Genomic DNA, 26,887 nt, shown 5'->3' on the forward strand with positions numbered 1-26,887 from the left:
AAAAGTATGCTGAACATGATGGCGACATCAAAATTTTGGTTTTTTGTCAACTAAATGCCGTTTAAGACCATAAACGTTTCAATCGCAAGACTTTCAACCATGAATAATAGGCTGTATTTTTTGTTAGCAATTTCTTTTAAAATGTGAGTTTATTATGACACGTTTCGTTTTGTTTGCGTTTGTTGCAAGATATAATGTCACTTGTGTGCTTTATCTTCAGAGTTTCATGCACCAAACCTCGAATGTTTGAATTCTTAGAGCCCCAAGGGCTTCTTGTTATAATTTATAAAATTCGGGAAAGGTGTATTAAGGCTCAGGTCACAAACGGTTTTCTTATAATGAAAACAACGTGTTCCACGCTAATTTTCCAGAACTACCACCTTAATCTCTGTGGCTCGGAATTACTTTTCAGTCATGTCGAAAATTACAAAATAGCACATGTGAGGATTAGTCTTTGGCCTCGCCGAATTCAGGAAAAACTATGGTAACCTTGTGTAGTAAAGCGTTCGCTTTCAATGCGGGAGGTCACGAGTTTAAATCCCGGCCGAGTCATGCCAGAGAGTATAAGAGTGTGAATCTATCCTTCCTGCTTAGCGCTCAGCATGAGAATAAGATTAATATATTAGGCGGTTGTCTAGTCCAGCGACTTCTGTGCTCACACGACTTTCGTATCTTAAGTGGGAGCTTTAAATGCATTAGGACTTCCTTTGCAGGACCCTCGTTGATAGCAGTAACAAAAGGAACTGAAGAGGCTATCCTGGGTAAATAATTTCATTAATTAATAATTAATAATTATTTAGCGAACCCAACAAGCTGAAAATTTGGAAACATAGAACACCAAGAAAAAAACTAATTTGGACCATACCTTATCGGGGAAAAAAGTCGGGGAAAAGTGACTAAATTTTTTAAAAGTGACTTTTTCACCGACGAAATTTTTTCCCCACTTTTTTTCCCCCGATAAGGTATTCAAAAGAGTTGTTTTTACTTTTAAAAACGGATAAGTCCTGATTGCACCTGTTCATAATGCTGTGATGTGAATTCAACAAAATTTCCATTTGCTGCGTTAAAAAAATAGATCCGCTCGTCATCTTTTAACTTGCTGATATCATACCCTTCACCCTTGAGAACAATTTTGTTATGCTTCAGTGTTCCTGTTACCGACACATGACTCCCAGTTCTAATAAACAACGGAATAGCATATTTTGGCAGGTTTTGCTTCATGTGTTCTGCAATAGACGTAATGTTGAAATAGCTCTGACTTTTGACTTTTATATACGCCATGCCAGCCTTTCCTTCGCATCCTGGAATGGTAACAGGATACACCAGGGCCTCTTCAAAGTTCATAAAGTTACTGATTATATTTTCAACCTCTGTGGTGGAGACGTTTTCACCTTTCCATCGAAATGTATCGCCTAATCTGTCAATAAAGTACAAGAATCCAAAGCAATCTTGGGTTAGTAAATCTCCAGAAAGAAAGACTGCGTCGCCATGTCGGAAAATGTCACGTGCTATCTTTTTCTCTGAAGACTTTTTATCGACGTATCCATGAAAATCCTGACCCTTTCCAATACAGTTTACTAACTGCCCAGCTTCACCTGGTTGGCATTTTATAGCCAGCCCATTCGCGTCGCGAATTATGCTACCATTTTCAGGATTTACTTTAACTAAACCTTTAAAGTTAAGAAACCACATACTGACAGGGAAGAAGCCTATGGCACCATCCTTATTAGCAGTGTTAATAAAACCTGAATTTGCTTCTGTCGCACCGTAGAACTCGTAAATCTCTTTAATACCAAACCGTCTCCGGAACGGTTTAAACAGAGATGAACGCAGTCCATTCCCAACGGCGCATCTAATTTGATGGCTTCGTTCACACTCATTCTCAGGCTGCAACAACAAGTATCTGCACATCTCGCCTATGTAAGACATATAGGTGATGTTGTATCTAACACAGTCGTTAAAATAGTCGCTTGCACTAAACTTTCGCCTGATTACCATAGTAGCTCCTGCTAGAATCATCTGTCCAGTGAATATGATCGAACCTCCAGTATGGTACATCGGAAGGACGTTGTATACAACGTCATTTCGTGTCACGTTAGTGGAAACATTAAATAGACAAAATCCTTGCAAAACTTTAACGGTAGGTAGAATAGCCGGTTTGGGCAAACCTGTTGTTCCAGAGGTGAATATATATAGCATATGAGAGTGAAGCGTCAAACCAACTGGCTTCGTTGGTTCCATGCTGGTCACATCTACTAGTTCTCTTTTTAAAGGTATAAAACTATTTTCATTTTTGGAAGATGCTTCGTTTGAATCAAGACTAAAATACAGAATATCCTGATTCAACGCAGTCTGTATGTTCTGAATGAATTCGCTTAGTTCAGCTTGCGTGATTATGGCTTTACAATTTCCGCTTTCCACCGAATGTTGCAAAGACTTGTTGCTTAAATTCGTATTTATTAGACATGCTACAACCCCAACTTTAGATAATCCCAACCAAATCGGAACATATTCCAATTCATTCAATAAGTAAATACCTACAACGTCGCCACGTGTGAAGTTATACTTTAAAAACACGTTGGCAATTTTGTTAGCAAAATCTTCAACCTCTTTGAATGTCATTTGCAGCTTTGTATCAGCTGAAATAATGGCAGTTTTATTTCGAAATTTCTTAACCGTTTGTGAAAATATTTCTGGGACTGTATTTTTGCCTCCTTTAGTCAACATAGCCAACCGAAAAATGAACTTTATAATTAAAACAAGTAATCTGAAATCTCTTGGAAAGGTCTTGACAAACAAGTACATCCATTTGTGTTGAAGACACAAGTAAAATGAACAGCTACAAGCGATACTCCACATGACTGGCAATCCGACATAGTTTAAAACTACCACCAGACCAAATGTGATACTAATATAAAACATGGCAGCGATTCAACCAATCAGTTTAAATTAACTACTACTGAAAGAAATTTGTTTTTGTTAGAAATAGATCTTTCATAAAGATTCTCAAGTAAGATGATTTTAAGTTTTAGTTCACTAGACTACTGTTACATTTTTTTAAGTAAATCACCAGGCATCTTTCATTTACCATAACATTGCTTACATGCGAGACAAATGCCACAAAACAAAACATAAATACATTATTAAACTCGGCCAGCTAACTAAGTAGTGAGTGACACAAACATTGAACATACAGCTTGGCAGACTCTTATTTTTCTAGATAATAGAAGCTAACCACAAAATATGTGTAACCATAGCAACATGATTGCATAATTAAACACCTTAAAACTTACGTGCCAAAAGCACACATACATTTCGATGTAAAAACATAGAATTTAAAAGTAGCTTCCGCGCGTCATTTTGTTTTCATACCAGAACGAGAGATTTCGCTCGCGGAAATAATCCACTTTAAGAGTAAAAAACAAAAAAATGAGTGAAAAAATTTCCAATAACATTCTCCTTTTTATTTTAAATGGATTTGATTAGTTAATTTTTCCAAACATTTTGATTGAAATCCAAGGGGACAAAAAGGTTAATTACCTGTGACTTTTTAATAATAAACTTTTAAATCAAACAGCGGTTGTTTTTTTTTAAAAAAGCAGAAAAAACAAATTAATAAGAATCGTTTAGCAAATGTTACCGCAGCTATATTGTGAAAAAGATCCACTTTGCCTGTCACAAAGACACAAGGCAAAGTAGCGTATAAGCGTGTCCGTAAAAAATCCACGAGAATTCGCAGCCGTTGTTCGTAACTACCATCTTTGACTCATTAAAATATATTGAATTTGCTATTTTGCTCTAAAATTCGGGCAATAATATAATAGGACTAGTCGTTACCCGTGGCAAAGTCCACGGGGTTGTTCGTCTTTAAATTGCACGCTATTAGGTGTACCCGTTGCACGACACTTTTCTTGCAGATAGACAAACAAAATACTACTTTTATTATAGAGAAGTATCTCGCCAAATGTTTTTTATTTGTGTACTAGAAAATGAAACCTTCAAGATAAAATTGGTTAAGACTTGAGTGTGATGATAAAAGTTGAGTCGGTAGGATATTAACGAGCATTTACATGTATTTTTATGTATTCACGTATTTTTATGTATTCATGTACTTTCAGAGAGAGTTTGTTGATCCGAAAATTATCAATAGCACATATTTTCTTGACTTTCTCTTTTCTATAACCTATTCGAATTGGCAGCATATTCAAGTTTCATATCTCCTGAATTATTTTCTCAATTGTTATGAAACTTTGGGATGATTGATATTTTTATGAATGACATCTTTTCCAAAAGGTTTTTACAAAAAAAATGTTGATGATGTCACGACTTATTAGACATTGCTTAAAACCAAGCACCAACCATTAACCCTTATAAATAAAAAATGCTATGAATTCTAATTTAATGATGATGTATCAGTGTAGAAATTTTGCATAGTGGCAGTTCCCAGGACTTGCTAGGTTTATATATTTAGCTGTCTAGATATAAAAAGCCTAACAAGTCCTGGGAACGAGTCTAGCAAAGTGTCTAATCGATGTTCACAAAGACATAGAATAAATAAATATAAAATACCGGGCGATAGAGATACAGATAATTGCAAGAACAAGAACTGAGAAATGACACAGAAAAGATCGAGTAGAATAAAAACACAACTAAAAACACATAGAAAGGTCTCATAACTGTCAATTTGCAGTAGAAGAAATGTGCGCAACACATAGAACTAAAAACTATAAAAAAACAATATATATAAGCTTGCTAAATCACTTTTCAAAAACTACACACCACAACTACCATCAATACAATAACAGTAATGATACATCACAGACACTTAAAATACTTCCTCTTCTACCGTAAATTGCCGTAATCAAGCGCGGCGCTTATTAGCGGTGATACGTTGCGCTTATCTGAGGGTGCGCCTATGCACGAGTACACTTATAATCGAGTATAACACATTGAAAGGGAAAACGAAAGAATAACTGAATATTATTTCAATGATGTGTATACACCAGTTCAACCTTTTTTGATTACGTTATCTCGGTTGCGGCCTGAACTCCATAAATGGGGGTCAAAATGAATGAGTCCCGCAATTTAACTTGAGACAACGAAGTATAAACATCAGATATTCAACAATTAGAAAGTAATTAAAATGGATTATGACTTAATAGAAAAAATGAAAGTAGAAGAACTTAAGGATTACTTAAGAGTTCGAGGGCTGTTATTAAATGGAAGGAAAAAGGAACTTGTAGCGCGAATGTTTTCAGCTATGGAGAATAACATACAGCCTATAAAAACTGCAGCAGAAGTAGAGCATCAGCTTATTAATGAATACAAGACGAAATTAAAAATTGACGGCTTAGCTATTTCTGATCCCTACAAAATCCCACATGGGTGGTTAAATGAAGATGAAGGGATGTCATTTTGACCAATGCTTATGTACCCACGACAATTAGAGGCGCAGCATCGAAACATATCGAGTCATATATTTAGATGTTCAAACACAGATATGGATAAGACATAAGAAATATATAAAATTACCGAAAAATAAATATGTATATTCAGGAAAAGTTGAAATAGATAAGTGCAGTTTCAAACATTGTTTGGAAATCAAACAACCTTATAAAATATATAATCTAACGTTAGATGGACAAAACAACACTGACTTTCTATGCTTAAACCTTTTTTTGTTTTACAGTAAAAAAAATCAGTCATGCTGTGAAATAAATGGAGTATGTTTGTATTATGGCAATAATAAAATTTTAATAAGACAGAGATTGACAAAACAGCAAGCTAGATGTTGTTATAAACTCTTCCACACACCACACCCTTTAAAGATCGGTTTTCATTAATTCGTTCTTAGCCGCATTTCAAAATGTCACATATTTAGGCATACTCGTTCTCCAGCCGCACTGTGGCAGATATTTTTTATTACCTAAGCATATTTTTTATCACAGAATTAAAGAAAATTAAGTGCCAGCGTCCACGTGAGAAACTACACATTGCACTTTGTTTGAAGTAAAACCGATTGTTCCGAATTCAACTCAAAACATCCTTTATTTTGCCGTTCTTGTTGTCTTTACAACAGTAGTTTTTGTTACGACAGTTCTTCCACCGCTGCCTCCACCGCTGGTCCCCGTCGCAGAGCTGGTACTCATTTTCCAATGGTAAATGGCGTCAATAAGAAATATCAATGCTGAGATGAGTCCAAAAGCCTGTAAGGAGGAGAGATAAATACTTTGCACGACAACAACGGCTACGATGAAAACAGAGATAACGACAACATAAATAAATAACAAGAACAAAAGCAACGATATGACACGACACGACACGAGAACGATACAATAGGCAACCGCAACGATGCGACATAACAGCGACTAAACGTTGCCAGTAAGTTCATAGAAGCAACTACGATAACAAAACGTCAACAATACGGCAATAATACGACAACAAAACATCAACAATACGACAAGAAAACGTCAACAATACGACACGAGAACGAGCAACCTACCGCGGCAACCTCATACACTTCACACCCATTCCAACCACCGCAATACGTAACTACGTCATCGGTAAGCAACGCTCCAGATATTAAAAGTAGTAAGAACCAAATCAAGTGAATGATGGCAAACTAAACAGAAATGGGTGACTTTATATGGAATATATTATCTACTTCGATTTTGCGGAAACAGAACTTTAAGGATAACATATTTATCACACAATTTTACTTTAATGCTTCTTTTTTAACCTCGTTTTTAGGACTATTTAGATTTTTAAACGAAGAGACTGGGAAAACCTGAATAAAATGGAAAACTGATGAAAAAAAACTAAAAAGTCCAGGGGCGAGGTTGTTATGAAAGGACTCATGCTAATTGGGGCTGTTTTTAATTTTTTTCCACGTAAGTATTGGTACTTAATCAACTTCTATTACAGTGAAACAGTATAGAATTTTTTTGGCGTTGTCCAAGATAAAGTAACATATCCACTATGCGTTGCTAACGAAGTCCATATTTTATTTATAATGATATGAAAATTCCCCTGCTCTTGTCCTTGTTTTTGAGGGTTTTGTGCAGGAAGGGGTCTCTTTAATTGGGTTTTGTGTGTGCCATAATAGGTCATCCTTCAGTAGGAGAACAAATAAGAATGAAAGTCAACCTCGTCCCCAGGGCATCTTGTATTTATTCTGACATCGGGACAAAATAGAGACAACAGGCGCTGGGTGCGAGGTTGAATAAAAGTATTAAACAACTTACAATGAGCATCTTATTATTAAACGAGAAATGTCCGCATAACATGAAGAAGTATAAACAAAACCATATGATTACAAACACCCATGCGGCTATGTTTACACCTAAGAAGAAATTTTCACGACTGCTTCTTCGATAGCGGTAACCACGCCAACCACGCCCTTTTGTTGCGTCAACTAAACACGCCCATCCGATGAGAAGACATATCTAAATAAAAAATGATATAAAAAAGCAACAACAAAAAATTTGGAAGAGGGTCATATTAGTGAGTAGTCCACCACTGTTAGATATTGACATGGAAACGAGATTAAGATTTTTTTTTACAGAAAATCTTCTCAACGACTGCACAATAGTAACAGGCTCCAATAAGACAAAGGCTTTACAAATTTCCGCAACATCCCTGAGAACTACGTTGCAAATTTGTGATTAAAACTTCTCACCTAATTTATCCTCGCCTGAAAAAAAATTATTTGGCATAATGTTTCAACTTCGTTCTCAGAGCTTTTTGTTTCTCACAGATACATCGCTTAGCTATACAAAGAGAGACAAGGGAAACAAGGAAGGGTTGGTAACTTTTGGGGGCATTAAACGTTATCAACGTATTACACGTGAAAGCTATAAAATTATCATCTTTAATCCCAGGGTGCCTGGTTTAAAGCTGTTGAAAGCTACGCTATTAAGTTCGTCACAAAGACAAAATGATATGCGTGTGAGGTTGTGTAATTTTCATCGTATGTTGTTTCTATATAAAAAGCATTCTCATCCCAGGGTCTCTTGTCCCCTGAGCTGTTAATACGGAGCGGCTAATATTGAAGCTGTTCCGTATTTTCGGCTTAAATTAGTCATGTGATACCCTGCATAAATAATGAAAACTTACGAACTCTATAATCTTAAGAATACCAAAACACGACGTTGCGTAGCCTGTATCCAAGTTAACCATTGCTCCAAGCTAGCACGTATGCACTGAAAAAAAGATAAAAATAATTTTTTTTTTCAATCTAGATATTTTCCAGCATGTCTTGTAAAGTTAAAATCTCTAATGTTAAAAAAATTAAAAAATTCTGAATTAGCATGGAAATACAAAATCCACTCACCTAATGCGAACAGATTTTAGAAAAAAATGTTTTGAAAAAAATTATACAAATTATGCTCGGTTTGTTGATTTTCTTTTCTTTATACTTCGCTCATATTTTGGTTGCTATATTTATTTATAGCTGTGTTATTTTAGAACATATTTTCGCGCGTATCTGTCCACAATGGAGATATTTGTTTAATAATGGCGGAAAAAGCGATAATGTTTATATTAAAAATCAACAAATCGTTGCTATGGTAAATCAAAGATGTCGCCTTTTTCTACATTCGCATAATAAGAAATGACGTTTACCTAAATCCCTGAATAATATAATATTTAAAAACTTCAATCTATATTTTCTACTTATCTCTTAAATGTTTTTTGTGCATAAATTTGTAAAAGAAAAACTATTCAGACGACTTGTTAAACGACTTGTTAAAATGATGTTCCATAGAGAAATAACGTTTGCTTCCTTAAAAAAATGGATTACTCCACAGACTAATTGATACTAATAATTGATACTAATCTTATTGTTTATTTTATTACTGAAATTCAGCCAGTGTAGAGGACATAATATGGCGGAAAAAAAAGTAAATAAATGAAAGCAAATATTTAAGATTTTAAAACGATTATCCTGAAGTTCCTTTGTTTATATTTAATAACTGATTTTTCTTATTTTACCTAGATTATTTAATAAATTACAGTCGTGGTAGATTAATATCAGCTCTTAGTATCTTTCCCTCGACGAAAATTTCCAGAACATTCACAGCACACTTTTGATACAACGTTTGCAACAAAAGCGACTGTTTTTTACAATAAAATTGCTATCATGCGATTTAATAGTATACTGTGGCACTACAAAATTAAGACGAAGATTTTTACCTTGTTTGTTGCCATGGTTACGTGTTGCTAAGCCTAGATTTTAGGACGCTTGCGTTGCAAATAAAATCGGAAGAAGGCGCGCTTACGTGGCTTCTCGTTTTCAATATCACCATATTAGCGAAGTGACATCGTCTCTTTGCCATTTAATGGATAATTTACAGGTAAAATAGTTGATTACTATGGGCGTTATTATACAGTTTGCGATTGGTTGCAAACAATACGCAGATTTAAATTCAATTTCGAAAAAAAAATCGTTTTTCATCGGATTCTCTAATAATAGTATTTTATAAAAGTCAAAAATATTTCCTAAATTTTGGATTTCAGAAGTTAGCCTTAATGAAGGTAGTAATAAAGTAGAGCATACTAGTGTTGATTTCCATTTAAACAAACAATAATTTGTGACATCACATACAGTGTATAATAACATTTATTCTCTATATGATCTTTCAAAACATGTTACACCAAGAACACTGTCTCGTGTCTAGGTCTTTTTGTGGTACACCGAGGATGCGTTTATTAAGAAACCAGACCATAGAAATGTTCGTCTTCCATGTTTGTTTCGCCGTCCGATATAGAAAAAGACAACTGTTCCTGTGATCGAGGCTGCCTAGTTCGATAACGGCTAAACTTCCCTTTATTATTTACCCTGAATCTCGGGGACAAGATTCAAGTTATAAAATATCAACTGCTTTGAAAAATAGCAAATATAAGAGATGGAATTATTTACTTATTCTAATCCAGCTAATACAACTGATCAAACTAAAAAAAAAAAATAATAAACTACTCTAGAAAGAAAATATATATTATAAAATATTTTATCTTTAAAAAAACTCGTTCATATATTTTAACATAACTTGAAGGCTCAGGTAGAAAGGCTGGATACACAATAAAACAAACAAACAAACGAAAAACAAACAAACAAACAACAAAATACCTTTAGAAAAAAAGGATAGTATTTCTATATCTTGTCAAAAAATAACTTGAGCCGTGTCACATTGAGGACATGTCCAGATAAAGTGACAAATACGCTTTCCAAAAACAGCTGAGTTCAACTACCAATAAAACCATGCCAAAATAAAGCAAACAAACAAACATATGATATTCTACATCTTCCAACTTTCTGTCAGGTTTCTTAGAACAATAGAGGGTTAAAAATCAAAGCTATAAGGACAAAAAATTAACGTGTAGAATTATCAAAACTATAAAAAAATAGTTTGATAATATTTACAAAGATTCGTCTAAAGCCTACACCCTGTCAAGAGGGTCAGCGTTTTTAACGAAAACGACAGCTGAAGATATGAAGTTAAAGGACAGTGGAATTTACTCACAAAATTACCGCTACTAGGTATACTTTTGTATCGAAAATTGATGAGACAGGCTGTTTATACGAACTTCATCGAACGAAAGAAAGCTTTCAGGGTTAGCTTGCGGTTTGCTAACAAACTAAACTGTAACGATTTAATTTCATGTGAACCTTTCGCCGCGGGATCCAGACTAGTTAAAAAAATATTATCCATATGAATAAAAAGTAAAAATCTTTCTCTTGGCGAAAGAGCATACAGCGTACAAAAATTTTCTCTTAGCATCAAGGGAAGGAAGCAGCATCGCTAGAACTGTTTTAAGTAACAAAAAAAAAAAAAAATGCCACACCTTTTCACCAGTCTTCGCTATGAAATTATATTCAAAATTATACTAAATCTATCTTTATATTATATTGTATAACGTATCCATTCACAAATCAACATTGATAAAAATTAAAGCCGACAAAAAGATCAGCTGATAGAAAATCCTTTTAAATTTCCACTCATTTTCAACCAAATACACACAGTGTTTATAAAACTTCATTTGGCTGCGCGCTACTTGCTCGATTCGCTTGTACAATACGATACTCCTGCACTGCTTTCAACACGTGAAGAACAGCATCAAATGCAACAGCAATGAAGGCGAAAAATCCACAAACCTGTGAAAACGAAAAAGTCCAAGAAAGTCACATATGGCACAGTTTAAACATGCACCATTTTATAAGGCAGTTTTTAAGTCCCCAATTTTTTCGAAATTTATACTCAAATTAGTGGTTTCAATGTTTTTATTTTACATTTTGGGCGAGAAGGTGATGGGGTGCGTTAAAAAAGTTAAATTGTAACGAAGATGTGTGAGGGTTAAAAACATTCTTAGGGTGGCACTTATGCTTATGAATAACATCCTAGACCCCAACACTCTTGTAGCCTTGTATGATTTAAAATTCAACAATGGGGAATGGGGAGGAGGGGGGAGTTAAAACACATGAAACTAAACAACCTTCCGCGAATTCAAAAACTGGCTAAATAAAAAACCAAACAAACTTACGCCACTTGCTTCGTACACAGGGCATGATGTTTTCGTAACAGCGCTGATGTAATCACAATACGAGTATCTGTACGTATGTGCTGTTCGTGTTGTGATGCAGTCATCAAGGACGAGCCCCGTACTGATCAAAATAAACAACGCTCCGAATAGATGCAAGAGAGCCAGCTGAAGAAAAATAAGAACTATGATTCACAGAAACAACGCAAAACTTATACTGTGTTTAAGAATAAGCTTGCTGATTCTGCTGCTAATATTTTTCACATTGCTCGTCAAGTATGCAAAAATACCAAAAAAGAAATTTAAAAGGGAAGCGGATAAAACTACTGTACACAGTTTAAAAAAGGCGATTTTGAAAGTGGAAAAAAATATGAACCATCCAAGGGGAAACTACACTGTTTTGATGTTGTATTATAAAAAAGAAGATCCATTGATAAAATTGTTTCACCAAAACGGAAATAAATAAATAATAACAATAACAATAACAATAACAATAACAATAACAATAATAAGTAAGTTTCTGTGCCAACATTCTAGTCGCTGGAAAGATATAATTTTAAAAGCTTGTTTGATATGGTATAATCCAGAAAAAATTAACAAACTCCATCGCAAGCATCTTGTATCATTTCTGGCATCTGGACGAGATTGAAAATAAGAAACAACATAACAAACTTACTACAATGAATACCAGAGGTGTGATTTGTTTCAATTTGTTGATGATGTTCAGGAAGTAGACGAGAAACAACGCAATCACACCTAACCATGCAACAACCATAACAAAAATGAAAAAGTCAACACGACCCAGCCCATAGGAACTCCAATGACTTAAAGCATTTTTGAAACTTGCAGCCAATGCAAAAGCAAACAAGCAAAGCATCTAAATGAAAAATGTTACCCCATAGAAAAAGTACAAGAGATTATAGTAGTAAACAAAGGATTTAGCTTCTTCCGAAATGAGTCTTCCGCAAATATTAAAAAAATTTAACTATTTATGCTAGCAAATGTTGTTGGAAGATTATTTACAAAGGAGAAATAGTGACATTAGGGGAATTCTCCCAAGCAAAAACAATATCTTGATAAAATAACGCAAAAAAAAATTTAAATTACATATCCAAACATCTTCCTTGCTTCTATGGTAGGGCTTAAATTGCAGCTGCCTCCAGTGACAACATTAGACTCACATTAACTGCAAACATTAAGGTTACAGTAACCCTTTTTTAGCTGTCCAAATAGCTGAATTATTTACTCGATTTTTATTTATACCATTTTTTTTTGCTATTTCCTAGAAATATAGGCCTTAATACATAATAAAATGATTTTAAGTTAATACTAAAATTGCTGAGTGCATAAATTTCTTTTTAAAAATGTATCAAAAACAAGAAAAAAATCGGCTTTTACGAGCTCCAACTTTTTACAATCTCGTTATTTTTCATCAGCTTCTGTTTTTATATGGACCTTGGGTTAACCCTGTTAAAACGGTGTGCAGATTTTTTTTGTTTATTCCTATTTTTTATGACAACAGCCTTTTGTTTTTTTCAAAAGATTCTTTGTTAGCATCCCTTGCTGCATCGAACACTGTTTAAAGAAAAATATTCCGAATAAAAAGATTTCCGCACACCTTATTATGGCTGCATGATTCACCAAGCATGTCTGAAAATTTTAAAGTAAAACGAAAATGCTCTCGAAAGTTAAAGCTTGCGCAGTGTAGAATAATGAAGATCGTCTTAAATTTCTACATAATGCCCCATTTTTGTTGTTAGTAACGTTTCTCTTTAATAATTACGTCATTTCTTTCTGTACAATTTCGCAAGCACGTAGACTTAAACTATATTTGGCAGAACTAATTAATTATTCATGATTTTATTTTAAAGAGGAATTGTTGAAGCTGAATATTTTTGGTGAAAGATAATAGCATTTTAGCTGGAAAATTGTGACAAGTGTGTTATAACAGAAAAAATATGGATATATAGTCTGAAAATAACCTTTCGTAACTAATTATGTAAAAAAAAAATTCTGAAATGGTTAAAGGGTAAAAGGGTTACTGCCACCTTAAAGGAACCCAATGTGTGGCATTACTACGCCAAATATGGTTTTAAATCTAGTTATGTTTTTTTTTGTGTGTGTGTTTTGAGAAGAACGTTTTTTAAACGCAACCAACAATAATAAACAGAAATAAACAACAACGAAAACAAAACAACAAACTAATGGCAAACAAAAAACCCATAGAATTATAGAATTTCCAGAGTATAATATAAAATATTTCTTCAAAAAGATTTTACACTTACAAATTCTACCGCTTTTAAAATTGCTGGAATGGTGTGAAGATATGCTATGTTTGGTCCAATAGTGGTAGAATCCCCTGGTGGGGCTACATCGAGTTTGTTTTGCATTTTCTTGTTCTTATTTAGTTGTCTGAAACATATCAGTAAAGTCATACGATCATAGAGTTATATACTACATCAAATTTCACAGTTAAATTATGATTAAATCATGTTTTAAACCTTTAAAATAAAAGGCAAAAATATGGGAAGACAAGAATTGATTTAAAAAGGGAAAAGCGGGGCAAAACTAAGTTAAATAAGGAAAATTCAGAAAAAAAGGGACATTTTCTCATAATTTTTGACAACTGATTAAATTTAAGTAGATATATGTACATGAGATACTCTAATATATACAAACGAGCATCTTGCAAATTCTATTAATTGTGAGAGGGTTACCATTCTTTTTTTTAGAAGAGATTTGAGACTTTTGATGAGAATTTTCAACTTTTTATGACAAAATGGTCTATTTTTAAAAAAAATATTTAAAAATCTAGTTTACTAAGCTTTTTGAGGATATAAAAATTTGTTTCTCTTAAACGAAAGCTTAGACGCAAAAAAATGTTAGAGCAAATCCCTAAAATTCAAATCCACCTCAAAGTAAACCCTAAATTACAATCATTCAATCAGCACTGAGTAGGCGGGGGGTTGGGGGAGATTTCAGAGATGGGCATTAAATAGAACATTATCTCCATTTTTTTCATAACAAGTATTACAGAAACCTAAGATGTCTTCATAAATCAGTTTAAAGCTATCAAACAGGATTGCAGGGTGTTAAAACTTTGTCATAAATTGTTAGGAAACTATTAAAACATAATCACAGGAAGCAAAAACATTACCAGATCATTTAGAAACTTTAGTTGTTAAACCAGAACTAAAATCTACAGTATTCAAGACAACAACTTAAAATGGTTTACAAATTACTTGACTAACCGAAAACAATGCATAGTATACGACGGCATAAAAACACCTTTTTAACTTATAAAATCTTTATTAAACTTTGGCGTTTAATGCAGATGTTTGCAAATCTAAAAATATTATTTTAGGGTTAATAGTTCTCAATGGAGTAAGACAGGTTATGAATAGGAGTAGACTCGGGAAATAACAAACAACACAGACAAATTCCCTCAGGAAGTTATAACTATTTACAAAAAAAGATATGTACAATTATTCTTTATTGCATTTCGCTTGATCCTTTTTAAAAAGCCCTAAGCGGTGAAACTTTTGACCACGCTCGCAAACGTGTTCCGCTCCTGGAAATGAGTGTATTTGACATGTTCATCTCTTCTGTATTTTGCCACAAATCCTTTCTTACAAATTCTGCAAGTGAATTTGTGGCTTTAACTTTGTTGGCGAAGGATGAGCAGCTGACATGTGCAGCTTTAACTTGTTCAATTCTGCAAAAGGTCTTTCACAAATTTTTCAGGTACAGTACTTAATTTTTTTTATTGTTAAAGCGACGTTTATAATTTCTTTGTGCTTCCTCCATCATTTCATTTAACCCACTTACTTCTTAATGTTTTCATCCTTTTTAGTTTTTCCTTTGTTGTCTTCTTCATTATCCTCTATCAACACTGCCTTTGTGTGAATGCAAAAAATATCAAATAACTTTAAGGGAGTATCAACACTTAAACTTACTATCGGGATCACATTTTCTTTGATTTTACTCCAGCTTGCATCACCACTCCAGTCTCAGAATTAGTCCTATAAAAATTTATATTATATATAAACAATATGACTTTAATCGTCGAAGTAATAAAAAAAAATAAAAAACTAATACCTATATAACAAGAATTTTTCTTATTGACATCTAGGTATGAGTTTACATTTAATTCATATGCCATTTGCGTTAGCTAGTTGAAATCAGTACACCTTTTTTCAAAACCTATCAGTGATAATTCCCAGTAGACTTGCCACATGAGAGTGGCATGCTAAATAAAGATTTAGATAGCATACTCAAACTCAACATCTTTATCTCTTGATGAAAAGGAACTGGGGCTAAAAGTGATTATTTCCTCGTGATATTTTTCATTCAAGCAGGATTCAATAACTTAGAAAATTGAAGTTGCTGTCTTGCATTTCCACTGTCACTTTTCTTATTCTTTAAATAAGAAAGGTCGGGTAGGTTATGCATTTCAGAGAGTTGGCACCCTTGTTTTAAATAGCTAGCTAATATTTCAAATGTTGTATTCTTGATTTTTTTGCTAAGCTTTCCTGTTCTACACACATTTTGAAAATTTGGCTTTGATCATAACCACAATGTGTTACCTACGTAACAAAGCAAGAACAAAATACAGCATTTTGCTGAATAATTCAAGCAAGTTCAAAAAATGCAATAAATATATTGTATGAAAAGCTGGGATTTTTTGCTAAAAATTGGTTTAAGCTCTTTCTACAGCCATCACCCTTGTGATTTCTGTAAAAATTTGTTTACCACAACAAATTTTCAACTCTGTGACCAATTCTCAGATCCAGGTTAATATGCTTGAAATTTTCTGATCATTTTCAACAAAAATGATCAACATATTTAACATGCAAATTTTGAGTTGATACACTAAGTACAACTGTCTCTATTAGCAGCAAAACTTTTGATGTTTTATGAAGAAATGACCACACAAATTAACTGCAGTGAAAATTGATTTATAAATTTTTTTTAAAAAATTTTTATAAAATTTAAAAACTTTAAATTACAATAAATCCTGTTCTAATAATCTTTTGGTATTTTAAATTTCCTATATTGTATAATTTTTGCTGATAAATCCAAATAGATAAGTTGGCTGTTATGCTTTCCCAAAAAATCTTTAATCTTCATTAATTGACATTTTGCCCAATTTAAATCTTGTTTTTTTTACCTACACAAAAGTGGCGCACATGCTCATTGTTCTCCAATAAAATCAAAACAAATTACGTCACACGGAAAGTTGTCTATATGCCATTCATTTTTCTCAAAAGTGCCTTGTTTTCTTTTTCAAAATTTGATAATGTTAACCCTGATCCGAGAATTATATATTTTGTATAGCCCAGCTTCCAGCTAGCTAATAACAATTATAAAAATACAGTCTCTAAAACCTAGCTACAACTAGCTACCTAGCTATAACATTAAGTTTTTAATGAATTGGTAGTCTACCTAAATTAAATTCTTGTATTTCTTCCATACATATGGACATAACTAGAAAGTGTTATCTCAAACTTCTACCTCTGTTTGTCTATTCGTAATCACAATGTCTGTATCGATTACCCCTTCCTTCATAATGCGCGTGGGAGTGCACGATTGTGGTTCCAAAGTATAGCTCAGAGTTCAATTCCTGGAATTAGAAAATTGTTTCTGGACATACAAAAAGTGAGACCCGGAATCCCGGGCTCTAGAGACTGGGGACGCAGCTTTCTATGGAAATATTACCAAGATCAGCAGTGAGATATGATTTATCTCACTGGTCATAGAAAACTATAGATAAATAGCCATATGTCTAGACGGACTATCATTTCGTACAGCGACATGTCTACTTCGTATAGAAAAGATCTAAATAATACCATAAAGCTTAGCATTTGCTAAGCTTTATTTCTCACCATATTCATGTGGCCACTTTGGTCCTAAAATTGAAATTGTTAAAGCAGAGTTTTTCTTAGCCAGGAAACTGGCCGTGATGCAGATTGACTGTTGCCTTTACATTTGAATAGTTATATTAGTTTCCTTATCTTTTTCACTACGTTTATACTAAAACTAGCTATTAAAGTTGTACACGACTTTCGTTTTGCACTTTTTCTATCCATAACATTGCTCGTTATTTAGTGAATTTAGAAAAATTTCGCCATTTTTACCTTTAATGTATATTTCTTGCTACTATCATATTCATAACTATCATTTCCGGGAATATGCTATTCACAAAACTCGCGTTTTCTCTTTGTCATATAATTGCGTGTTTGCAGCATTCTGGTCTTAGTAATATTTTAGCCTGCGTTCTGGGTCCGGGGTCTCACCTGATAGGAGGCCTGGATTTCGGGTCCCACTTTTCTCGTAGACCTTGCTTCCGAGATCAGTTTGATAAATGGTGAAGGATGTAGCGCAGCTTTCTTGAATACAAACTAGGCGTTTTTTGATAAAGTTTTTATTTAGGTAGTGAAGTAAATGGTTTTATTTAGGGCAGATTTACAAAACAATGAAGCATACTTACATTCATATCTATGATCCCGCACAGCAGAGCTGGCACATTCTGACCTTAAACTGGCAAACAAGGCCAGAACGTGAGCACTTATAAATGCGATCTTTAAGCTGAAAAAAAAAACTCCGAAGTAATTAAAAACGAAGAAAACAACACGAGGCAAGTAATTATGAAGAACTCAACGTCAGGTTGTTCGGTGGTCACCATACATGTGAATCTTGCTTTAAACCTTCACTGCGAGCTATGTTGGTGTATACACAAGTGTGGTAAGCACCATGGACAGCTATATTATTATTTTCACAAAAATATGGAATTGGCCTTGATGGCAAGTTCTAGGAGTCTTAATTTTGTAAGTGACAAACTTACCTGCCTGGCGATCTATACAACCTGACTACACTACCTTTTTTACTGTATTCCTTCATAGTATATACATCTCCACCTAAAAAAAACCCCGTCCAAACAACTTTATGCTTGGCAACAGAAGTATGTAAGGCGCACTTAAAAAAAATTCTGTTTCTGTTTCTTGATTCAAACTGTAATCCAAAAGTACTAAAAAAGGTTATCTGAAACTATGCAGTGGATTTTTTCAGCCTGGACCTTTATTTTAATAAAATTCACAGGGTTAGATTTAAATCTCAGATTTTACTTTTAGCATACAGTAAGTATATATTATGACGGATATTCCAACCAAGTTAATACAACGTCATGAAGAGCGGCTGGCAAATATAGAGAAAAGAAGGCAAGTCAGGATGAAAGAAAAAAGTAATGAAAGTTCTGACGTCTTTATGCTCTCCTTCAATAAGGAGAAACATGAAATACTAGTGTTATTGGATCAATTGCACGCCGCAATGCCTCGAATTGACCTTTCAAGTTCGTTTGACTTACTATCCCAGAAAATGCTAACGATACAAAAATTTGTTTCTGACTCTTCAAGCTTCTTACCTTCGTATAACATCCAAAAGGCGCATGAAATTTTATCGAAGTTGAGAAATGACATAAACGAAAAGCGAAGTATCTTATTGCCGAAGAAAAAGTTTGCATTTAAATCCAGACAAAAGTTTAATACAAAAACAGATGAGGAGGAGCAACCGACTGGCGCTGTCAAAGAATCTTTAAATTCTTTGACATTCAAAGAAAGCAGTATAGGTTTTACTTGTCATACAAATGAACAGTTGATACTGCATGAAGAACAATGCACAGGACAGGATATAAATCTATCCAATTTAGAAGATTGTACTGTTTTTGTATATGGCTCCCCATCGGCTATGAGAATCAAGAACGTTATTAATACAACAATCTTCTGTGGTCCAGTTAGTAGAGCCATCTTTGTAAACAATTGTTTAGACTCAACATTTCATCTAGCTTGCCAGCAGTTACGTATTCATTCGACTTTTAATGCAAAGTTTTACATTCACATAACAAGCAAGGCTATAATTGAAGATTGCGAAGAAGTCAGGTTTGGTTGTTACACATGGACATACAACAGCATTGATAAACATTTTGTTGAATCTGGTTTAAATGTTGAAGTGAACAATTGGAGAAATATAGACGATTTTAATTGGCTGAAACTCGATGAGCAATCTCCTAATTGGTGTCTTATTGAATGATATGTATATGTTTATAATGAAGAGCTGGTACATTTAGATATCTTATATATCTTTTTTATTTTAAATTTTTTTTTGTCAGATAAGGTGGAGTAATTTTGATTATTTATTAGTTCAATTCCATTCAGTATGTTTTTAATTGTGTTTGTTTTGGTTACTAGCCTCAACTTGAGCAAAATACTAGTTTATTTACCTAGAAGAATATGAGATGATGTCATATTCTGAATTGTTCCTAAAATCAATGTGGCATATGTTTTTGTAAAATCTAGACCTGTTTAAGTTGTACAAAATATGTTTCTCAAAAAGCACAACTTTAACAAAAGACTGTGGGTTAAGGCATTACCAGAAAGCTGTCACATTTATTCATGAAAAATGAAGAAATCAGAACTTCTAAAGTTTGTTCTAAAAATTTGGGATCTAAGTTCTATAATATGCTTTTGAGTATGATGCGTTAGCGTACCTAACACAAATTTGGTCGTGTCTTTTGCCAAATATTTTCTCGTCTTACCAAACTTAAAAAGCTGTACTTGCGAAATTTTATACTCTAATTTTTGTGTAAATTTTGCGGAACGTCGTGAAGTATTTTCTTTCAAATTAATGTCTGGAAGTCAAAATTATTATATGTGCATTAAAAAAAAGTGAATAATAATAGGGAAACACGAGAACCTTAACAATGATATACACTTACCATTTTTTACCTTAAGAATAGAATTTATATACCAAAAAAGGGAACGATTTACTTGCGGAAATTTTTTTTGCTAGTCGTGTTTTGCGGAACTTAATTTTGCGGATTTAGCCTATATAAGTGGAATAAGTTCCGTAAATTTTTTTTTAATTGATTATCCACATGAATTTCGTTTTTTCGGCCCACTTATCCGCAAAAATAACTGAAAAGAAAAATTTCTTCCGAAAATGATTTATTCCCGTAAAAGTTCATAGCGACATGTCAACCATTAACGGAAGAGAAAAATCTAGTATATTCTAAACGACGTTATCAAATGACAAATTTTACATTGTTGTTGCACCTTCAATAAATATTTCATGGACAAAGATAATATTATTGAAGCTTTCTTACAGGTGACATCAGGAGACATCAAAATAAATGTTTTTATATGTTTTAAATTGCTACAAGCAGGCACGAATGAGCAATTTTTTCCCATGCAAACAGAAGCTTTTGCGAGCCTAAAACTTTGCCAAATTTTTAATTATTGCAAGCTTGCGATCGTTACTGTCGCCTTTGCTGATTAAAAAGAAAGTTAAAAAATGTTTTTTGAAGGAAATTGTTTTCTTAAAGAAGTATAAAGATTAAACATAGTATACATTTTCAGGCAACATAAGTTTCTATTCTTTTCAAAAGCGAATATAATTGTAGAGAATGATCCGGCCTGAACTAAATAGGTTATAAAAGTTGCGTGTAAGTTGCGTACTAAAAACTTGATTGATTGAGATTAGCGCAATAGCTTGGTTAAGCGAGCAAACACGTAAATCTGTAGATAGTTAATACGCAACAGCTTCGCTAACAAAAGGGAGCAACTTAAGAAACATTAATATCAGCTACAAAGTTTTGTTTTGCGTATTAAAAGAGTGTGTAGTACGTGCACCCTATTGCAACTTCGTTCTCAGTACCATGTTATATTTACTGCCAAGTTTTTCGTTGTTACAAGGTACTGGGGACGAGTTTGATTTGATAAGAAAAACAGCATGCTAAAATTAAGTAAACATACCAGTTGACATTTGGTGTTGATAACGTTGATCGAATAAAAAAACTTGTGCATCGTACAAACATCAACAAAAAAAGACATTCTGGAGGAGAGACTACGTTAATGATTAATAATGGCAGACTTTAGTGTCGGAAAGAGCGAACGTTTTCCAACATATTTGTCAAACAACTTACCCACAACATATGAAGCCGTCAAAACTGTAAACAGCTTGTCAAAAATCAGACAAGATTTACAACATTTATTTATCGATACTATTACGTCATAGACACACTCAGGTTGACAACTTTTGGTTTCTTCTTTAAATTTATCTCACAAAATGCACTTATTTACTAGACTCATCAAGAGTTAAATGAGTATATACATTGAAAGGCATGGGCACGAGGGTTTAGAAAGTAACCCAATTAACTCCTTAATGACGTTTAAAAACAAAGTAAGAGTTTTCGTTATCCACCCTGTTATGATTAATCGCTTTTCTTTTCAATCAAATTAAAACTCGAATTAGTCGACTTTGCAAACTTCACAGCATTGGGTGCTTAAACATTGACGTTATTCCGAGATGCTTGTGGCGCCCTGTTTGTTACAAATGAGTTATCTAACCCGCTATAACAACCTAAAAAGCCTTGCTTACGAGTGATCGTGATCTGAAAGAGAAGGTTTGAAAAAATCGCGTAGAGAAAAGTTTGCGCATCTGGAGTTAGGCGTGCCCCCCCCCTCCCCCCGCAAGTATTCGATAATACGGATCACGATAACTCAAAACTTCCGGCAATTCTGTTCTGCAAGTTTTTAACTCTGCCAAAGATTATTCTCAGAAAAATTTGGATTGGGGTCAATTACAGGAAGCATTGTGCGATCAATAAATATTTAGCGAATATGCTCCATGCGCTAAATTTTCTTTTCAAAATACCATGAAGCTGTTATTTAAGCAATGGCTGATGTGGAAAGTCGATTCATTATTTCCTCGTCTTTGTTGTTACGGTTCTTTGTTTCGATTCATTGGGGGGCTTTAATCATCACCTCATAAAATTAGTCATTGTTTCCCCAGTTTTCCTCCTGTTATGTTTCGATGACCTATCTATAACATGCGAGTTAAAAAAATTATTTTTTTCTGATGTGGTCGCTACATTTTTTTTCTTTATTAACGGTTTATTCGTAAACGAGTTTACATTGTCGTACATATGTTTACAATTTGAGACAGGTCTATTTTGTAAGTTGTTCCCATATCTCTTTGTGTTTTGCAATTTCAAGTGCTTTTGTGATGTTAATGTTCAGTGTGTCTTTCAGTTGCTACATATAACCAAGCTGTTTTCGGTTTTTCTTTTGGTTTGTCGTAAGGTTGCATCACGTACATCATGGGCTTGTTGTAGTGGTGTAATTTTTCGATGATATAAGTAAAATAACGTCAAACTACAACAATAAACAGAGATTCACAAGTGAACTACCCAGAAAAATGGAGATTAAGAGGGTTACAAATAAATGAAGACAAAACAGAGGAATATAAAATCAGTGGTTGCTACGTCGCTATCAAATTGGAAGCCATTGTTATGTTACCTATGTGACTGAAATACGACAGCGCAATGACTTCAGCTGGTAGACAACCAAACGTACCGCGCGCAAAAAAAGATGCGACTACTTCCTCATCTGCAGTATCAAACACCAACTCATTATCTAGCGAATTATAACATTCGGGATATTAAGAATTCGCTTTCAGCTGAATCACAAGTCGTGTATGTCAAGTCAAAAGGTCTAATTCTCAAGGGTGAACTCAGAGGATGCAGCATTTTACATTGGAATATAAATAAATCAGAACAAAGTTTTGTACGTACCGAAGTAGGTAATACATCAAATTGTGAACATATGGTTGGTTATGTAATTCCAAATAGAGCTTTGCTTAGGACAAATGATAAAGAACAAGTAAATATCAATTTTTCCTGCTTGGCCCAAAGTATTCCAAGATGGGGTTGTTGTAAACTTGATGTAGGAGACAACGAAGTCTCAGAAGTCCCAAAACAGCATGAAATCGTCCTAGTTGTAATACGCGATAGGATTTGGATAGGAAGTTTTCTCGACAAAGAAAATAATGTGTACAAAAAGTTGCGTCATTTAAAGGACGCGATGAACAAGAAATCTCAAACCTCAACAACAAAAGATAATAATCAAGTTCAACTTCCTGACGGTAGTGAAGGAGACAACGCATGCGCCGAAAACAATCAATCTTTTATCGGTATAAAGGTAGGTTGTTTTCGATTATTCTTTGCAGCATCATCAAAGTCTCCAATCTATGTTACAATAACTATATCCAAATTTTCGTCTATGAGCTAAAAATCGTAGCTGCAAGTAAAAAGGGCAAAAAAATGTAGATTTTTTGTACGACTTATATTTGAAATGTGGCAACGCTTTATTGCATCTATCAAGACGTGATATTCTTTTTGCAACTTTAAAAGTTTGTTTTTTGCTCCAAAAATCTCTCATCATTGGGCCTGATTTTGGCTTCTAACATTTTAACGTACACTCGGTATCGCTGGAGAGACGATCTCTTTGATACAAGTGTCAAGTTTAATATAAGTAGCCGTTAGCCTTTGGAAAACTTTACGGAAATTCGCCCTTGCTGCATATTTCGCATTTTCTGTTTCGTACTATATTGCACAGACAGACAAATCACGGGCATTATTAAAGACTAGTCGGTGGCCTGGGGTCTCCTCTCCTTTATATACTGCATATCGTGTGTCTCGCTACTTTAGGTATCATTTTGCGTAGAAACAGACAAAATACGGGTATTTTTAATGAAGGAAATCAAGAATTATGGTCAATAACGTCAAAGTATGACATTCCAGGAAAGTTTTGTGAAGGTCAAGTTGATCAGACCACACAGATCTGCCATAAAAGTTTTTAAGCTACCTTGCGCGATAAATTTCGATAGAAAAGGAGTAGCCTCAGATCTTTAAAACCTAGGCAGCCTGAAATTTTAAAGGGTGATGTACACGTGAATCTAACAATCTAAGATTAGTGTAGAAGAATGTCAAATATTCCCGTCAACAGATGTTTGAGATATCGAGACAACCTTGAAAACCTCTTTGAGACAAACCTCGAATTACCTTTAGTTGTCAGGTTTAAGGAATAAATCACCTTTTAAGGTGGTAATTTTACTAGATCAGACGAGAGGAAAGAAAAGATTTACAGAATTTAAGTTTGCGAATAGATCCTCAAAAATTATTCAAAATGCAGATAAAATACTTTCAAATACGCACATATTTTTGACATTGCGAAATTAAAGATTGGGATATAGTAACACAGCCTTTATATGAAGCGTCATTTCAGTCTCTTATTTAGTGTTTTTAAAATGAAATTCATTTCGCTCTCAAAATATTTATGTAAACGCGATTTACCCGAAATGAAACTATTGGGCATGTGTAAAAAGTTATGACGCATGTGCAGTTTGCACAAGCTCGACATTACAAATTTCATGTAAACACAACGACATTTCATAGCGGTTTAAAATTCCATTTTGGGTATATCTCATGTCGGGTCCATGTAAAGACTACCTAACATCGTGTGTTATGTGCAAAGTGGATTTTATTTTGAACGTAAACATATTTGTCGTTTCGCGTTTAATATGATGTTTATTCTCTAGCAACACAACCAGCTGATGCAAGATAGCACGACAAAAATCAAAGCACTGAAAGATAAATTGAAGAAGAAGAATCGTTTGTTGTCAGCTGTGGTTGAACAAAAAAAGAAGAGAAGAATTGAAAAGTTTAAAGCCGAATTGAGAAAAATTAATGCAAGGAGTAAAGAGACAAATATAAATTAATATCTGGTTTTGCTTGTACCTAACCTTGCCCACACCAGCTGCCTTTCAATGCTGTACTACTAAATTTTCTCAGCCTTATGAGGCTGAGTATAGCTTTCTTTAACTAGACAGAGGCGTCAAATCAACTTCAACCACAGGGTTCCCTTTCTTTTTTTGTGAGTATGAAGCACCACTCTTAAGAAAGGGCTATGGAACACTTATTACAAGGTTGCCTACCTCACATTCAGAGCTTTTTGTCCCTCACTGATCTAACGAATATGCCAGATATACAAAATCACCTAAGGGTGTATAGTGGCCATGAATGGATGTATTTCAAACGTTTTTGTAGATAGCCCTTGGACGAGATTGCGTATTAGGGTCGCTGCTAAAACAGGAAAAAAATTTAACGAAAGCAAGGCAGTGCTCTTAACGGAAACGCAGAACTATCCACCACTATGATCGCACCCACGAATAAATGTCAATCTGCAATAATCGGGAAGGGGTTCAACCTCGTAGGAGAAATTTAGTGATAGTCTCAGGGCCAGCATCATGTCGGAAAGCTAAAAAATCCTGGATACTCCATGCTTGTGGTCTCCCAAATACTTTCTGTCTTGCTCGACTCGAAATTTAATTATTGTTATCTCGGTTCTCGCTGAATTTATCACATTTCCGTTTGCAATTCAATGATACCAGAGTCATAAGAAAAAAAAATGTTGACACCTATGTTTGCAAGAAGATACTTCCCCATTGAAGTTTCCCCAAAATATGCTTTGCTATAGCTTTTTTTCTACTGCTTTGTTCGGCGAAATTTTTCTGGTGCTTTCTAGCTTCTGCAGACAGAAACTTTAAACGCTGAGAATATTACTTGAGTTCCCACATTCCAAGGTATATCACAATGACATAGAAGCTAACAAACTAGCGTAGCCTGACTCCTGCATTGTTCTGTAAGTTTCAGACTGCGAAAAGAAATACATCACTCATCAATAAATTGAGTATAAAATCAGGCGAAAAATAAAATTTGATAAAATAGAAAATAATTTAAAAAACAAACAACAGACGTGTACCCGACCCCATCTTTATCCAAAAGGCATAAAATAAACCCGATTAGATGAGAATTAAAGACTAGAATAATTAAAAACAAAATATGACGTCGTCGGAGATTTGCCGTCTTTCTACGACAACATCTTTCAAATACCTTCATCTAAATTCCAGTCTCTATCAGTAAAAAAAAATATCCGGTAAAACCTTACAAAAACCAAAAAAAGTTTCAGAAGTGAAGAAAAGGTAGAAGGGCTAAATTATTAGGAAAAGTATACTATCAGGACTCGACTTTAGTTTAGCAAGTTAACTTCAAACTTTTGTGGCCGCCTAATTACAGAAAACTTAAAGTTGTCTCACTCATCATCATCATTCTCGGCTTAACGTCCGTTTTCCATGCTAGCATGGGTTGGACGGGGTATATTAATGACCCTCTTCCAATCTGATCTAGACTGTGTTAGATCTAAACTCAACTTCCTGTGTATCAAGTCTGTCCTTATAACCTCCTGCCAAGTCTTTCTCGGTCTGCCTCTGGGCTTTGCCCCAGGAACTATCAAGTCTCTACACTTTCTTACCCAATTATCCTCCTCCATTCTTTCCAAGTGCCCCAGCCAATTCAATCTTCTTATCTGGATAACATCTTTAATTCTACGGAGACTTAGCCTGCTTCTTAGCTCATCTGAACTCTTTCTGTCTCTCAGACTGGCATTACACATCCACCTAA

General features: G+C 34.2%; 5 protein-coding genes across 6 annotated transcripts; 2 read left to right on the forward strand and 3 right to left on the reverse strand.

The window, feature by feature from the left end:
• Positions 1 to 792: 792 nt before the first annotated feature.
• On the reverse strand, positions 793 to 4,791 carry LOC130613499 (long-chain fatty acid transport protein 1-like). The gene is made up of 7 exons (XM_057434833.1): positions 4,780 to 4,791; positions 4,496 to 4,606; positions 3,838 to 3,982; positions 3,641 to 3,672; positions 3,104 to 3,216; positions 1,015 to 2,908; positions 793 to 813 (listed from the first exon to the last, which is right to left on the reverse strand). Exons 1-7 carry the CDS (start codon positions 4,789 to 4,791, stop codon positions 793 to 795), a joined length of 2,328 nt encoding a protein of 775 aa, XP_057290816.1.
• Positions 4,792 to 5,705: 914 nt separating this feature from the next.
• Positions 5,706 to 8,490, reverse strand: LOC130613969 (uncharacterized). Its single transcript, XM_057435349.1, has 5 exons — positions 8,333 to 8,490; positions 8,116 to 8,201; positions 7,245 to 7,445; positions 6,503 to 6,622; positions 5,706 to 6,206 (listed from the first exon to the last, which is right to left on the reverse strand). The coding sequence occupies exons 2-5, from the start codon at positions 8,176 to 8,178 to the stop codon at positions 6,048 to 6,050; spliced, it is 543 nt and encodes a 180-aa protein (XP_057291332.1). The 5' UTR covers positions 8,179 to 8,201; positions 8,333 to 8,490; the 3' UTR covers positions 5,706 to 6,047.
• Positions 8,491 to 9,899: 1,409 nt separating this feature from the next.
• On the reverse strand, positions 9,900 to 17,064 carry LOC130613968 (uncharacterized). Of its 2 annotated transcripts, XM_057435347.1 has the most exons (6): positions 17,050 to 17,064; positions 15,492 to 15,557; positions 13,821 to 13,947; positions 12,212 to 12,412; positions 11,539 to 11,703; positions 9,900 to 11,152 (listed from the first exon to the last, which is right to left on the reverse strand). In XM_057435347.1, exons 3-6 carry the CDS (start codon positions 13,923 to 13,925, stop codon positions 11,024 to 11,026), a joined length of 600 nt encoding a protein of 199 aa, XP_057291330.1. In that variant the 5' UTR covers positions 13,926 to 13,947; positions 15,492 to 15,557; positions 17,050 to 17,064; the 3' UTR covers positions 9,900 to 11,023. The 2 variants fall into 2 exon arrangements, with proteins under 2 accessions (XP_057291330.1, XP_057291331.1); XM_057435348.1 differs by lacking the exons at positions 13,821 to 13,947; positions 15,492 to 15,557; positions 17,050 to 17,064 and adding an exon at positions 12,643 to 12,798.
• Positions 17,065 to 17,890: 826 nt separating this feature from the next.
• LOC130613967 (tubulin-specific chaperone C-like) lies at positions 17,891 to 19,740 on the forward strand. The gene is made up of 2 exons (XM_057435346.1): positions 17,891 to 18,279; positions 18,666 to 19,740. Exon 2 carries the CDS (start codon positions 18,685 to 18,687, stop codon positions 19,618 to 19,620), a length of 936 nt encoding a protein of 311 aa, XP_057291329.1. The 5' UTR covers positions 17,891 to 18,279; positions 18,666 to 18,684; the 3' UTR covers positions 19,621 to 19,740.
• Positions 19,741 to 22,723: 2,983 nt separating this feature from the next.
• On the forward strand, positions 22,724 to 25,201 carry LOC130614259 (uncharacterized). The gene is made up of 2 exons (XM_057435676.1): positions 22,724 to 23,567; positions 24,967 to 25,201. Exons 1-2 carry the CDS (start codon positions 22,959 to 22,961, stop codon positions 25,144 to 25,146), a joined length of 789 nt encoding a protein of 262 aa, XP_057291659.1. The 5' UTR covers positions 22,724 to 22,958; the 3' UTR covers positions 25,147 to 25,201.
• The last annotated feature ends 1,686 nt before the right edge of the window (positions 25,202 to 26,887 follow it).

The sequence above is a fragment of the Hydractinia symbiolongicarpus genome, chromosome 11 (assembly GCF_029227915.1).
Source record: "Hydractinia symbiolongicarpus strain clone_291-10 chromosome 11, HSymV2.1, whole genome shotgun sequence".
In the NCBI taxonomy this organism is placed as follows: domain Eukaryota; kingdom Metazoa; phylum Cnidaria; class Hydrozoa; order Anthoathecata; family Hydractiniidae; genus Hydractinia; species Hydractinia symbiolongicarpus.

Excerpts from the sequence above, each read along its gene's own strand:
- LOC130613499 (XM_057434833.1), bottom strand. Across the intron at positions 3,217-3,640 it reads TTTTTCACAATATAGCTGCG|AAAAATAAGAGTCTGCCAAG; the intron begins GTAACATTTGCT and ends TCTATTATCTAG. Across the intron at positions 2,909-3,103 it reads TTGTGGCATTTGTCTCGCAT|TATCACATTTGGTCTGGTGG; the intron begins GTAAGCAATGTT and ends GTTTTATATTAG.
- LOC130613969 (XM_057435349.1), bottom strand. The coding sequence starts at position 8,178 with ATGGTTAACTTGGATACAGGCTACGCAACGTCGTGTTTTGGTATTCTT. Across the intron at positions 7,446-8,115 it reads TTCTTAAGATTATAGAGTTC|ATATGTCTTCTCATCGGATG; the intron begins GTAAGTTTTCAT and ends TTTTTTATTTAG. Across the intron at positions 6,207-6,502 it reads AAGTGTATGAGGTTGCCGCG|GCTTTTGGACTCATCTCAGC; the intron begins GTAGGTTGCTCG and ends TCCTCCTTACAG.
- LOC130613968 (XM_057435347.1), bottom strand. The coding sequence starts at position 13,925 with ATGCAAAACAAACTCGATGTAGCCCCACCAGGGGATTCTACCACTATT. Across the intron at positions 11,704-12,211 it reads CACCTCTGGTATTCATTGTA|CTGGCTCTCTTGCATCTATT; the intron begins GTAAGTTTGTTA and ends ATTTTTCTTCAG. Across the intron at positions 11,153-11,538 it reads CTGTGTACGAAGCAAGTGGC|GTTTGTGGATTTTTCGCCTT; the intron begins GTAAGTTTGTTT and ends TCGTTTTCACAG.
- LOC130613967 (XM_057435346.1), top strand. The coding sequence starts at position 18,685 with ATGACGGATATTCCAACCAAGTTAATACAACGTCATGAAGAGCGGCTG.
- LOC130614259 (XM_057435676.1), top strand. The coding sequence starts at position 22,959 with ATGCGACTACTTCCTCATCTGCAGTATCAAACACCAACTCATTATCTA. Across the intron at positions 23,568-24,966 it reads AATCTTTTATCGGTATAAAG|CAACACAACCAGCTGATGCA; the intron begins GTAGGTTGTTTT and ends TTTATTCTCTAG.